This window comes from Rhinichthys klamathensis, unplaced genomic scaffold, assembly GCF_029890125.1.
Source record: "Rhinichthys klamathensis goyatoka isolate OS25496 unplaced genomic scaffold, OSU_Roscu_1.1 h1tg000131l_1, whole genome shotgun sequence".
NCBI lineage: Eukaryota > Metazoa > Chordata > Actinopteri > Cypriniformes > Leuciscidae > Rhinichthys > Rhinichthys klamathensis.
The window spans coordinates 1,298,722-1,313,425 of record NW_026606666.1 but is presented as its reverse complement, the minus strand read 5'-3'; the positions used below and the strand labels follow the sequence as shown (position 1 = coordinate 1,313,425).

The 14,704-nt window shown below is 37.3% G+C and overlaps 1 protein-coding gene across 1 annotated transcript in view; it reads left to right on the top strand.

Annotated features, from left to right (window-relative positions):
* Window positions 1-13,756, top strand: part of atosa (atos homolog A) — a 50,648-nt gene extending 36,892 nt beyond the window's left edge. Inside the window, exons 7-12 of the mRNA XM_056256720.1 lie at window positions 1,487-1,575; window positions 1,780-1,876; window positions 2,613-2,771; window positions 3,010-3,078; window positions 10,353-10,552; window positions 12,933-13,756. Of these exons, the coding sequence (XP_056112695.1) occupies window positions 1,487-1,575; window positions 1,780-1,876; window positions 2,613-2,771; window positions 3,010-3,078; window positions 10,353-10,552; window positions 12,933-13,086 (768 nt within the window). The 3' untranslated portion in view covers window positions 13,087-13,756. The remainder of the gene's footprint in view (window positions 1-1,486; window positions 1,576-1,779; window positions 1,877-2,612; window positions 2,772-3,009; window positions 3,079-10,352; window positions 10,553-12,932) is intronic.
* Window positions 13,757-14,704: the final 948 nt, after the last annotated feature.

Below are 14,704 nucleotides of genomic sequence, written 5' to 3'. Positions count from 1 at the left end.
CGAAATCCTGCCTATAAAAAGTACTATGCTTTGTTCTTTTTTTGACATACCACGCTGACTGTGATTTTTGCCATCCTTGTTGGTCCTGGAACAACATTCCTATCAACCAGTAAGATTAGCTTAGATTTGATCTGGGATTGATGCATGGACAACATTTTCATTGACCTATCATTTCCCATGGATTTCATGGGTAGTTGATGGGATAAGGATAGGCAAAACTGAACTCATGGCAATAACCAAACGGAGTAAAGATTGAATTGTGAGATATAATGATCGGACCCTCACTGATTGGACCATATTTCCCCTATACTAGCGTCCCTCAACTGGCTTCCCGTCAAATTCAGGATTCATTTTAAAATTCTCTTGTTTTTTAATAAGGCGCAAACTTTGGAATAGTCTCCCTCTTTCATGTGAGGTCTGCTTCTTTATTAGGCTTTTTTTTTTTATCTACTCTTAAATCATATTGTACAGCACTTTGGATCAATTTATATTGTGTATAAATGTGCTTTATAAATAAATGTTGTTGTTGATATACCACTGTATTATCATCTGACACCATATCATAGCACACACAATATTTTTTTATTTACAAAAGCTTTAAAGGGATACTCCACCGTTTTTTTTCATATTAAACTGTTATTCCCTTAACTAAGACGAGTTGATGCATACCTCTCTCGTCTCTGTCTTGCGGCGAAACTTTGTTAGCACTTAGCTTAGCCCAGTTCATTCATTAGGATCCAAGCAGAGAAGCGACCAAACACCTCCACGTTTTCCCTATTTAAATACAGTTACACGAGTAGTGTAACTCGACCAAGAATGGTGACACAAAATAAAACGTTGCGCTTTTCTAAGCGTGTAAAATGGATAACTATAATGTATGGGGGAAACCATAGCAAGTAATATATAAATAAAGCACTTCGACTCGGCGCAGTAATATCACCACTCCGGAGAAGGAGAGGGGGGAGAGGATTTTTCAGGAGTGGTGATATTACTGCACCGAGTCGAAGTGCTTTATTTATATATTACTTGCTATGGTATTCCACCATACATTATAGTTATCCACTTTACACGCTTAGAAAAGCGCAACGTTTTATTTTGTGTTGCCATTCTTGGTCGAGTTACACTACTCGTGTAACTGTATTTAAATAGGGAAAAAAGTTTCGCCACAAGACAGAGCGATTTAGTGCACGCACTGAGACGAGAGAGGTATGTATCAACTCGTCTTAGTTAATAGGGAATAACATATAGTTTAATATGAAAAAACGGTGGAGTATCCCTTTAAGCACTTGTGTATATTAAATATTCAAAATAAATTACAAAAATTACAAATCCAGACAGAATAAATAAACATATGTACAAGTGTGAATTGGGCACATTGTTTTGTAACAGATAGATAATTATTTAAATTACATTCTGCAAGTGGTCACAAGCTTGCAAAAGAAAGATGCAAAACGTGTTCATCTGCTTCCTCCTTTTTTCCCCTCAGGTTCCTCAAAGAAAAAGCCAGACAGGATATTTTGATTTAGACACATCTCTGATTCATTGCAGAGGTGTTCCATGGGCAGCCAATAAGAGGTATGACTTTCTTTCCTCACTTTATTTCCTGCTGTAGTGCCATTGTTCCAAATTTCACTGACATTTCCTTTACTGAGACTTTTCTACATACACTGCCATCTGCTGTGCACACATACTCTAGAGTTATCCCTAAAGCTACAGACTACCCAAAATGGCTGACTGAGGTGTGTGTGTGTGTGTGTGTGTGTGTGTGTGTGTTTGCAGGGTTTTGAAAAGATCACAAGACTGTGATGAGTCTCAGCAGCAGATCCTCAGTGCCAGCGCTCCACCCGCCAGCCTCAGTCTTTTGGGAAACTTTGAGGTAGATGAACAAATTATTACACACACACACACGTTGGATTTCCATGTTTTATGGGGATTTTCCATAGACATCATTATTTGTATACTGTAAAAACTATATATTCTATTCCCTAACCCAAACTATAACCCTAAACAGAATTTTTTTTACAATTTAAATAACTTTATTTAGTTTATTTTTATATCGTTTATTTATTTATTTATTTTAAATGAGGACTACCCAAAAGGAGCTTTAGGGAGATTTTGTTTAGCTCACTTCTGGGTAAACTTTTTTTCCCAAAAAATAAGTAGGTACACACAAATACATGCTTTTTTCACTATATTTTCCTCATAGACATTTATATCAGGTTAATGCTATTTTCTACCTGACCCCTACCTCTAAACAACTCTCACAGATACCTGTGCAAAACCCTAGATTTAAATATAAACCGATTTTACGCCTTTTTATAAGCCTTTATATTAACAACTACATTTAGTAAGATGATTCATAAAAAAAGTCAAAATGTCAGGATATACTATCCTTGAGGGGATATTCGGTATAAAGGAATATCTGGACCAAACACACACACACACAAATAGTGAACAACCCTTTGAGTGAACACCCTCTGTCTTTATTTGGCCTAATGATATTGTCTTTATCCTGATCACACATTAAAGATATGCCTCTAATGGATGGATGGAAAGATAGACAGATGTTTCTTTGTGTGTGTTGATGTGTATATCTGTGTGTTTTTGTGTAGGAGTGTGTATTGAATTATCGTTTGGAGCCGTTGGGCACTATTGAGGGTTTCACAGCAGAGGTTGGCGCCAGCGGAACCTTCTGCCCCAGTCACATGACCTTACCTGTGGACGTGCTATTCTACAGCGTCTCTGATGATAACGCACCTTCCCCCTACATGGTAATGGCCCAAGCTGAGTTTCTTACATATTTTGTGTACTTATTTTGAATATTTCACAGTAAAGTAACATACTTTACTTTACTTTACCCCCAACACACGCACACACACACATACTTTTTGAGGTTGGTATAGTTGTGTAGAGCATAAATGTTATACAAACATCTTTTAAGGTGTCAATACAACATTTTAAATGATTTAAATACTATAATTTATATTCAATTCTCTTGCTTCTCTTCAGGGTGTCATAAACTTGGAGTCCCTCGGTAAGAGGGGATATCGAGTACCTCCTTCAGGAACCATTCAAGTGGTAAGATTCATCAAATTATTTTAAAGACCTACATAATTATCTGCTTGCGCACTATGTTTCATGGTAATGACACACTTTTGCAAATGATTCATAACTACTCATGAGTGTGTGTAATAACCATCAGACAATACTGTGAGAACAAAGGAGAATGTCAACCATTAAAAGTGTGTACAGATGCGCCCTCTACTGGTGAATGTGTAGGAATTACATTTACATGCAAACAGAACAATAGTAAAAAAAAAAAAAAAAAACAGAAATTAAAAAATAACCCCTTTCTTAACTTTTCAGTGTAGTCCTTTCATATCTGGTGTAAATCTTTAAAAAAAAAAATTAAAGCAACAGTCTTTTCCATGGTAACTTACATTATGACCCAAATGTTACTGATACTTGTGCTTGGAATATTCCTTTAAATTCTTTGATTTGCATTAGTCATGAACAAATTACTCTGATTCACTGTTTTCAATAAATGTTTTTGGAGGATAGTGAAATAAAACAGTTATTTTATGTTTTTTGAAGGTTTCCCTGCCCACTTTAGATTATTAGCATGTGTTTCTGATGAAATGCTCACCGACTGTTACTGTGAGGGGTGTAACGGTACACAAAAATCACGGTTCGGTAAGTACCTCGGTTTTAAAGTCACGGTTCGGTACGTTTTCGATACAGCAAAAAGAAAGAAATGCCAGAGAAATTTCTTATTTGTTAAAAGAAAAAAATATTTTTAAATAACTGAGTTTTCCTACATCTTGAAACTTTCAGGTTTATAAATGGGGGTCATCTTTGAAGGATGAACAAATAATGTTTTGGTTATCACATTAAAAATAACATTTAAATATATATATATATATATATATATATTTATTTATATAGTATTTGAGTTTTGAAGAGCTGGAAAAAGATGTGTGAAGTACTTGAAAGCAGTTCACTATTCCATCCAAACTGGTTACAGTTAGTGTTAGCCTACTATATTAAATCCATGGTGAATGTTGCTGGTCTGTGGAGTGTGGACGTAAAGTATTACTAGTTCATTCACGGCACAATGTTTCTCCTGGTTTCCACCAGACCCGGCGCCAGACACAAATTCACGGACGGGCATACATTTTTTTCAGGGGGGCACAAATGAGATAAACCTAATTTCCTAATTGCTTAATATTAAAGGATCGTTAATGAATTGAATATGTATGATACAAATGATAATGATCGATAGTAGCCTAGATAATGTACTGACGCTAACAATTTGTGCTGTTTAGGCTCGCGCAGCCTCTCAAAGAAACAAATAGGCCTAACTGCAGCTCACACAAAGAAACTCAGTTAGCAGCACACTGCATGCGGTTAATTTTTTTTTAATGTGCAAGTTAGTTTTTATAACGTTATTTATATAACATGAAGCAACACCACACGACCAAGTGCTGAATATCATCACAATTGAAAATGTAACACTGATTTCGACAGTTCAATAAGTAATTCATATTAAGTCACTTACATTTTAGATGCAATATTGACTTTTTGTTATATTTTAGCAGTGAAAATAATTCCAATCCAAACAAAGATCCCAGCAGAAACAGAACGCATCTCAGACAGTCAACCGTGGTTTCGTTACTAAATGATTCAGTGTTTTAAACGAATCGGTTGAGTCAAAGATTCAATGACCCATTCATGAACGACTACTTTTTTTTGATGAATGAGCTGTTTGAACGAATCGTTTGAACAAATGACTCTATGACTCGCTTAATAACACCGCTTATCACTTACCGCCATCTACTGGCGGTTTAGTTTCATGTTTAAAAGTGTAATTCTTTTCAACTTTTCTTATTTGTATATTTAAAAAAAGATTTAAAACAATCTCATAACATTATTTAATGTATATTATTTAGTGTAAATGATTTAATTTGATTGGTAACAGTCCTCCCAGATAGCAACATTGTTTCGGCCCAGATCCGGCCCACATCTGGCACTTGTGGGATGCGGATCTGGCCCACATGCAGCGTGGAATGACGGCCCTTGGGTGGCCCACTCCTGTTTGCCAGATCTGGGCCACAAGTAGGCCATAGCAATGCCACATGTCAGCCAAGAGCAAAGAAATAAACCAGAACTGGACCTTATCTGAGCCACAAAATCTGTGTATATTAAATAATAAGTAATTGCAGCCTTAATAAGCCTGTTAACAAGCAGAATCACTGAAGGAAAGAAGAGAACAGAAAAAGAGACTAGCAGAAAAACAAGAACTACAACTGACTTCAGACACAGTCTTAGATGAAATCACTTGAAGATAAAAGAAGACATTAAATCTGTGAAGATCTCAGCAGAGGAGGAATAAACAACTCCACAAACAGCATTACCAGCTTCACTTATTACTAACCAGACTGACTTTATTTCTTTCAGACTTCTACAGAAGTTTTTATTGAGAATTAACAGAGGTTTAACTCTGTTTCATTTGAAGTCACCATAACAGTGATTAGTGTTTCCATTAGTTGGGCTCTTAACTCTTAAAATATATTTTGTCTTTTTTTGGCTGCTGTGACAGTGTGTTTAGTCAAACACATTTGCAGCAGCAAAGAAAGCTAAAGTGAAATGAGATCCGGTTATAATGGTTACCTGTTGATGGTTTTATAATCATCAAGAATTAACTTGATTCACTGATGTCTTTGGAATCTAACAATTGTGTTGATCTATTAATACACAGCATAATCCCAGTTTTAAATTAACTCTGCTCAGTGTTTATATGAGTCCACACTCAGAGAGTGTTAAATGAACACTGAAGCGGTGCTAAAGTTAATGAGATCATTAAGTGATTAATTGAGTGATAATTGAGCATTATTGAAGACACCTGATGTTAACGCAGAATCACTGAAGGAGAAAATCGTAATTGGTATGTTACCATTATGGAGATAAGTGTTTGCTTAAGTTGGGCTGTGGCCCCTAATTCATTAACTTTAGATTTTGTTTGTCTGCTGTACCTGCCAGATGAACAAAGAGAAAAGATGATATGATGGTGCTGGTTGTGTTTTAACATAATAAATAGTTGGCCTGAATCACTTAACTCATTGGGAGCATAATTTCAGAGTTAAATTTACCTTATGGATTATAACAGCACTGTCCTTGTAGAGTATGCATTTTTTTTAGCCTTTTCAATTAAGTCCAAATGATCAAATCAAAAAAAAAAAAAAAAAAAAAAACTTCTAGAAAATATTTCAGGTAGGCACATACAGACATCAAGAATTAGCGTATGAATCTCAACAGTGGTGACAAACAGATCACCTCTGAACATAAGCTCATTATTTATTCATGCAGCAATGCATGATGGGAGCCATGAATGAGATTTGATTGGTGAAATCTAGAATACACTGCAAAATGCTTTATAATTGTCACCATTGTTGAGATTCACAGGCTGATTCTTGATGTCTGTGTAAAAAAAAAAGAAAAAAAAAGTTTTGTATGAGATTAAGTTTTAAGAAATTATTTGGATTACATTGTAAAAGCTACAAATATTATGCTTTTCAAGGCTAGTGCTGCTATAATCAATAAAGTAAATGTAACTCAGTAACTGGGCTCTATATGTGTTCAGTGATTCAGGTCAAATGATTGTGAAATAATGATAATGTTTCAACACAACCAACACCATCATTTCACCATTTCTCTTTGTTCATCTGGCTGTTATAACTCAGGTACAGCAGCCAAACAAAATCTAGAGTTAATAGCTTAAAGGGTCAACAGCCCAACTAAAGCAAACACTGATCTCCACAATGGTAACATACCAATTACGATTTTCTCCTTCAGTGATTCCGCTTGTTAACATCAGGTGTCTTCGATAATGTTCAATTATTCTTCCATTAATCACTTAATTATCTCATTAACTTTAGCACTGCTTCAGTGTTCATTTAACACTCTCTGAGCGTGGACTCATATAAACACTGAGCAGTGTTAATTTAACACTGGGGATTATGCTGTGTATTAATGGATCAACACAATTGTTAGATTCCAAAGACATCAGTGAATGAAGTTATTTCCTGATGATTATACCCAGCGCCGCCGCTCCCACCACGCGCATCACGCGCTGTGCGTAGGGCACCAAGTGCTGAGGGGGCACCAAAAATAGCCTAATGAAAAACCAATCATCAAACTTCTTGTTGTAATCAGATTCAGCGCGTTCTTCCTCTTCATTCCGCTGCGGCGCCGAGCAGAGACAGAGAGCACGTCAGAAACACAGGACAGGGTGTGTGTGTGTGTGTGTGTGTATGTGTGTGTGTGTTCATGTGTGTGTTCATCTGAGCCTCATTGGTCTGTCACTGCTCGTCAATGTCAGAATATTTGAGATGACCAATCAAATCAAAGTAGGCGGGCTTTATGTTCACAGACGCTGAGCGCGAATTTTAACAGTGCAACTCGACGCTTCAGTGTACGGTCAAGTGCGAGATAAGATGTAAGTAGCTAAACTTAACTTTATTTGACAGTTTTTTTTAGGTCATAAATGTTAAACGAATGACAAAAAATAATTAGGCAAACTAGTATAGTTTTGTCTAATTTCGCCATTTTGAACTGAAAATAGGCCTATGTAACATGTAGCCTAGTGTAATAGTTTAGGCTACTGTCATTGTGAGGGGACAAGAAACATGAACAAAGCCGTTTTCATCATGTTAGGCACAGGATTTATAATGAATGTGTACATATTGAGAATAAAATACAAATTGTAACCTTTAGTAAATTAAAAAAGCCAACTTTAGGAGGGGAAGAGACAGGGCAAGATAAAAACAAAGAGAAAAAGAGTGTGATGCTGATGAGGAGAAAAAAAATAATCAGCTGCCCACTGACATGGTTTTAAAGCTGTTGTTATCGATTTTTTTTTTTTTTTTTTGCCTTCACAACATCTTAAAATGCACATCTCTAGTTCAGAAAAATCCAAAATTTCCCCCGAACACCCCTAACTAACCTGCCTCAAATTCGGGATCCCAGTGATTATAAAACCATGCCATTGCATGGTAATGAAACTAGTTAATAGTAAGCATTAGACCCTAATCTAAAGTGTTACTTTTTAGCTTTTTAATTTTTTTATAAATCATACCCTCATTGGGGGCTTAGCCCCCCTAAATGAAAATGTTTTTTTTAGGGTGGGCGGGGGGGGATCATAAAGGAATTATGCTTAGGGCACCAAAATGGCTAGCAGCGGCACTGATTATACCATCAACAGGTAACCATTATAACGTGATCTCATTTCACTTTAGCTTTCTTTGCTGCTGCAAATGTGTTTGACTAAACACACTGTCACAACAACCAAAAAAATACAAAAGATATATTAAGAGTTAAGAGCCCAACTAATGGAAACACTAATCACTGTTATGGTGACTTCAAATGAAACAGAGTTAAACCTCTGTTAATTCTCAATAAAAACTTCTGTAGAAGTCTGACAGAAATAAAGTCAGTCTGGTTAGTAATAAGTGAAGCTGGTAATGCTGTTTGTGGAGTTGTTTATTCCTCCTCTGCTGAGATCTTCAGATGTAATGTCTTCTTTTATCTTCAGTTGATTTCATCTAAGACTGTGTAGTTGTAGTTCTTGTGTTTCTGCTCGTCTCTTTTTCTATTCTCTTCTTTCCTTCAGTGATTCTGCTTGTTAACAGGCTTGAGATGACTCCATATTTAATATACACAGATTTTGTGGCTCAGATAAAGTCCAGTTCTGGTTTATTTCTTTGCTCTTGGCTGACATGTGGCATTGCTATGGCCTGCTTGTGGCCCAGATCTGGCAAACAGGAGTGGGCCACCCAAGGGCCGTCATTCCACGCTGCATGTGGGCCAGATCCGCATCCCACAAGTGCCAGATGTGGGCCGGATCTGGGCCGAAACAATGTTGCTATCTGGGCTGTAGTGTCTTATTCTAATTTAATTTATTGACCAAATAAAGAATTTAAAATGAAAGAGGAATCATTAAGATATATAATCATATATTTAATAAAATTAGGGGAAATGTCCTTTATACAAGTAAAAATATCACAAATATGCAGATTTAAATATGTCAAAGCTGATTGAACTCTGATGTGAATAGGCCTACTGATTTCACTTGTCACAATGTCAAGCCCTGACACGTTTTATTTATTTATGAATTCATTGTTCATTCGTCAATATCTTTTACAGTAGCCTATTGATAAAAATATAAATAAAAGTGCAAACAAGCAAGGACTGGTGGTTGGTGGACTCCCGCGGGAGTCGGGACTACTAACATTTAGATTTGATGGCCGAGTGCGGGCGCGGGCGGTAATGGGTTACGGGAGAATCAAACGATTCGTGGGACTCCCTATCTAAATAAAACATGCAAAAACAAATAAATTGTTATCTGCATCTATTGCACAAAAGCAATAAGAACAACTAAACAAAATAACGATTTACAGTCGCAATTAGGTAGAGTTTCTATTTATAACGTGTTTTTGCAGCGTTGTGCCATGTAGCCAATCACAGACATATGTGTTGATTTCTAAAACGCAATATGGCCAATCAGATGCGTTTCAGATAAAATCCACTCACCGCTCAAAACTTTGGAGTTTTTGTTCAGTGATGAATTCTGCATGCTGGCAAATCCTCTGATTATACCAAACAAAGTGTTGACATTATGAAAGATTCATTGTGCAGTCAGCTTCATTGATAATAAAAGAGCTTTGTGAGATCGCGATGATCGAGATGTGGGACGTGACGTAGAGTTGATGAAGGGAGACAGGCTCGTCCAGGGCGGGCACTAGTGACTCACAGGGCGGGCCAGGCCCCCCAATGCCCCCCCATGGCGCGGGTCTGGTTTCCACGTCAGCGCTGTTTGATCTAGAGATCTACTGTTAATAACGGAGAAATGTGAATGCTTCTCACTAGATCTCGCAGTGCTGTTATTACTTCAGTGGCGAATTAAAATGTTTTCTTTACTGGATCTCTTAGCGCTGTGTTGTAACAGTGTCGCTTGATCGAGATCGGCTCGCGCTGCAGATGTTGCTGGTCAAACGATCCGTGAAGCACAATAATGAGTAGCGCAGTTTCGTTCCGCTTTCATTACGTTTGCCATTTGATGTTGCGCAACGTTGTGGTGATCGCGCCAGCGCGAATTTTGTCGGCAAGAAAAATGGTCCAAGGAATCGTTCGGTTTTTATGCGTACCGAACTGGAAGCCTCGAACCGAAACGGTTCAATACGAATACATGTACCGTTACACACCCCTAGTGTCTGGAATTGCATGCATGTTTTCTGCTTTGGATTTTGTAACTTTGATGCTCAGCGGATGTTTTGTCTTTTGTCTCTGAATGCCAGACCTTATTTAACCCCAATAAGACAGTGGTGAAGATGTTTGTGGTGATGTATGATCTGAGAGAAATGCCCGCCAGCCATCAGACATTCCTGCGGCAGAGAACCTTCTCAGTCCCAGTCAAACGCGAGTACAATGGACAGAACAACAAAAAGCCATCCTCACTGGGGCAAGGACGAACTCTCCGCTACCTCGTCCATCTGAGGTCAGTACCATGGCATTGAGTGCTCATTTATTTTCATTCAGGCATACAGGGATTAAATGCTCAGTGTATACCGTCAAATGGCCGTAGAGCTTTTGTTCTAGACCACACTTTCTTAACAGGTACCTTGTGGCCTCGACATGCCTGTTCATGAATATGTATACTTATTTTAACTGGTCCCCAGAAGTCGCATGATAAGGTGTGTGAAAATTCAGTACTTTTGAAAAGTCCTTATTAGAGCAAGTCTGTTCCCCTGGCAGCCATCTTGGAAACACCTCCAGGCAGCTATTTTCCAGTCATGAAAGTAGGCTACAGCTCTTATCTTCAATGAGAATTAAAAAATTTCAGCCACTGGAAAGTGATAAAGAGAAAATTATCCAGAAATCTGAACACAAACCATAACGTACAAAACCAAAAGCCTTTTACATGTAGAAAAACAGCATACAAATGAAATGGGTATAATTATATTTAATCTAAATGTTGACTGATGGTGATATTTTACCAGAAATAGCTTGAATTTATAGTACATGTGAAATGAGAAGCGGTTTTGAGTTTTAGTTTTTGGAAGGTGATCCCAGTTTTCCTAGTAATACTAGTCAAACATGGATACAGATACATTTAATTTAAAAAATATTTTTTTTTTTAAAAAGTTATTGGAGCCTGTATACAGACCATTTAATTTTTTTATTATTGTAATCACTTTTGAAAAAAAAAATTATATTTATTATTTATGTTGTAATTATACTAAAGTTACTATATATTAATGTAATTCATAGTTATTTCATATTAAAATTAGCATTTGGGGTTTCATATTTAGGCCTAGTGGGCCATGGATCACTCATGTAGATATTTCTCATGTTCAACCCATATAAATAGAATACTGTAAGTTAGTAGAATTAGCATGAAATTAAAATGTCCCTGAAACAGGCAGCCTGGACGTTCTTTAATTTTTAATTAACTGTATAATTAAAAATAATTATAATTATTTATAATTATATTATATTTTATAATTATATTTATGCTACATAAATAGCATGAAATTTTTTTTTACAGTGCTGACCAAGATGGAGAGTCTATTTACACTAAGTGCCAAACAAAATTACAAAAGAAACAAGCCAAAAAGTAAGGCTGGTGTTGGTAACTTTTACGCAATCGACCTGTTTCTCCCTTTCCCCATCGCATATCAGATCAGAATGGTGTTTATTTTAAATAAAAATGGAGAAAATATTTTAAAAATTGGAAATAAAGTGCCTAACGGGTATTTAATAGTAGGAATAAAGTGTTTATCGGGTAGGTGTGGGGGAGGGCTTTATTGTCCCAATAAGGCCTCAACCATTTAATGATTTTAATAAATATAGTCATTTTCGCTCTATGTTGTTATTATTGCATACTGTTTTATAATGTACTATATTAGGTGCAAATAGTATCTATCTACTATTTACATGTAGTATGCCATACGGAACCGTTGCCACTGAACCTGCTTTAACGACGACAGTGAGGCTTTGACAGCCTTAGTTACGGGTTGGCGCGTATGGTCGGGTTGCAGTAAAATTGTGGCGTTAGAGATTGTTGTTAGGGGGACGGAGGGGGGTGACTCTGGGACGCCAGAGTCACTGTCGAGCCCTCTTGAGGTGTCGTGGGCTAGTCGTCGGAAGGTGCCCACTTGAACACCCCAGAGATGTACCCTACTCGGCTCAATCCAGACTGTTGTCATGCTGATCCGCTGGGAAGACCGCACTGTGGTTGATCCCTGGAGCCAGCATCGCAGCCTCTGTGTGTGCTGACGCGCCAGGAATATACTTCAGCCATTAACACCAGACAGAAGGAGATTCACATCACCATATGGAAGGAAGCGTGAATGGATGGAGACGCATAGGTTACTGTAAAGCTGTCTTAGTTTGTGCTTATCTTGGCGAAAGCCGAGTGCAAATCAGAGCATGAAGTTTTAACATCTACTCTCGTGTAATGGAAATCATTAAACTTGGTGCAAATAGAAAATACTGCAATTTTCACTTAGTGTAAAAATAGCAGCTTTTACTTGTTGCACTTAGTGCAAATAGCCTCTGCTGTTATTTAAAGATTTTTAATTGTATGTCAGGCACCAACCCACAATACTTTTTTAGTATAATAATTTAGCATATTGTCTATAATGCCCCCCCCCCCCCCCCCCCCACCCCGAAAAAAAAAAGAAAAAATAGTGCCCCTTTTGAAATAAGACTCAACCAAGGATTCAACATTCTGAGCCATCAAACGCCCTCTTAAGGAAGACAAAGAAACTGTTGTTAGCTTGCTATATTTGCCACCTAGTGGTTTATACATGTTACCAACACTAGTTACTAGTTATTAACTGTTTGACCTTTATTTCTCTCTATCTGTCTCTCAGGTTCCAGAGCTCCAAATCTGGAAAGATCTACCTCCATCGGGACATCCGGCTCCTTTTCTCCCGTAAATCCATGGAAGTGGACAGTGGTGCTGCCTATGAGCTCAAGTCATTCACAGAGTCACCTGCCGACCCCCCTTTCTCTCCCAGATGCTAATTTAATCTAGTCTAGTCTATTCTGATCTTAATCCAGCATAGGGGCCTTACTAAATCTAAATCTGTCATCTGCTTGTATGGGAATTAATAATAGAGAAGCCCACTAATTTACACCAACATGCACAGGACTGTTCACATTAATGCCCCTTACCTAAAAATACACACCAATGAATCGTCAGTGCTTTGGTTTAAAACAACAGATGGTTGGGAGTTAATTTAGGCTAATTTACAGACGTTCGGAATGGCGTGAGGAGACATGATGCAGAAAAACTAAATCCATGGACCATTAAAAAAAAAAAAAAAAAGTCAAGTAACTGAATAACTGCAAGGATGTTTGAAGAGCACTGTGTTTTTCCACCACAACTGGAAGAAAATGTGTTTTGTTCAATGACTTCTTTCTTTGTACTGTTACCAAACCACTTTAATCGGAAGTGTTGCAATAGAAAAACAAATATCTTACTAGCTTAGTGTTTACATATTTACTTTTTTTGTCATCAGTTATTTAATATTTAAATTGAACTTTCATTTACTGCACATGTGATGCCCGTTGAGCAAAACATTATGATGTAGTACAAGATATGTTTCAATCACACTATGTATTTTTGTCTTTCAAATTCAGATCTTAAATAAAAGAATTATATATTGTATCTATAAAATTACCTTTAAGCATGCATATGTTTGTGCTCTGTTTTAGACTTCTTAAAAAATGCAAACAATCATTGTGTGTGTGTGTGTGTGTGTGTGTGGGCGCGCGCAACCACGGGGAGGAGCGAGCAGAACAGAGTGAATGTTTTTTAGTTCATTCCTCCTTCCATAGAAATTAATTGAAAACGCTCGCTCTGCTCTACACCATTATCAATGTCCGTGTGGACGAACATATTTTACTTTCGCTTTTAAATTAGCGATTTAACCCCCCCCCCCCCCCCCCAAATACAATAGGCCTACCAGATAAAAGTTTGATGTACAATTATGATATCATTTGGAACACAAGAGGGCAGTATAGCCCTATGTATGACTTTTTATTTAACCAAATGGCACTATTCTGACTGTTTTTAACTGTTTTTCCTTTTTTGACATGATTCGCAATTTAATGTATTTTCATCATGTTGAAAAAGTTTGGTGGGAATCAAATAAAACACTTAAAAGGAGTGGGTTAAAATTCAGAGGCTGATTTAGCAAAAAAATCCACATTCAGACCAAAATATCTGACTTCCTGTTGGTCGGAGCTAATGACTGTAAATTAGAAAGATGTTGTCTGGCTCGATGAGAACAATATACGTACCGAGTTTTGTGACTGTAGGTAAAACTGACCCCCCACTTTTGTCAAAAGGTGGCGCTACTAAGCCAAAAATGTGTTGAAATCAGTGCTACCTGACTAGAGAAAACAGATAAAATGGCCCGTTTCATTTCCTTTTGACAAAGAAAGTAGGAAAACTTCAACACCTATAATGCATTGAGCTTGTTTCTGTCCAAGGCCACTCCAAGTCGGCTCTTATAAGGCCCTATTTTAACAATCTTAGCGCATAGTCTAAAGCGCACGGCGCAAGTGCACTTAGGCCAGTGTCCGAATCCACTTTTGCCAGTTTAACGACGGGAAAAAGGGTCGGCGCGCATGGTCT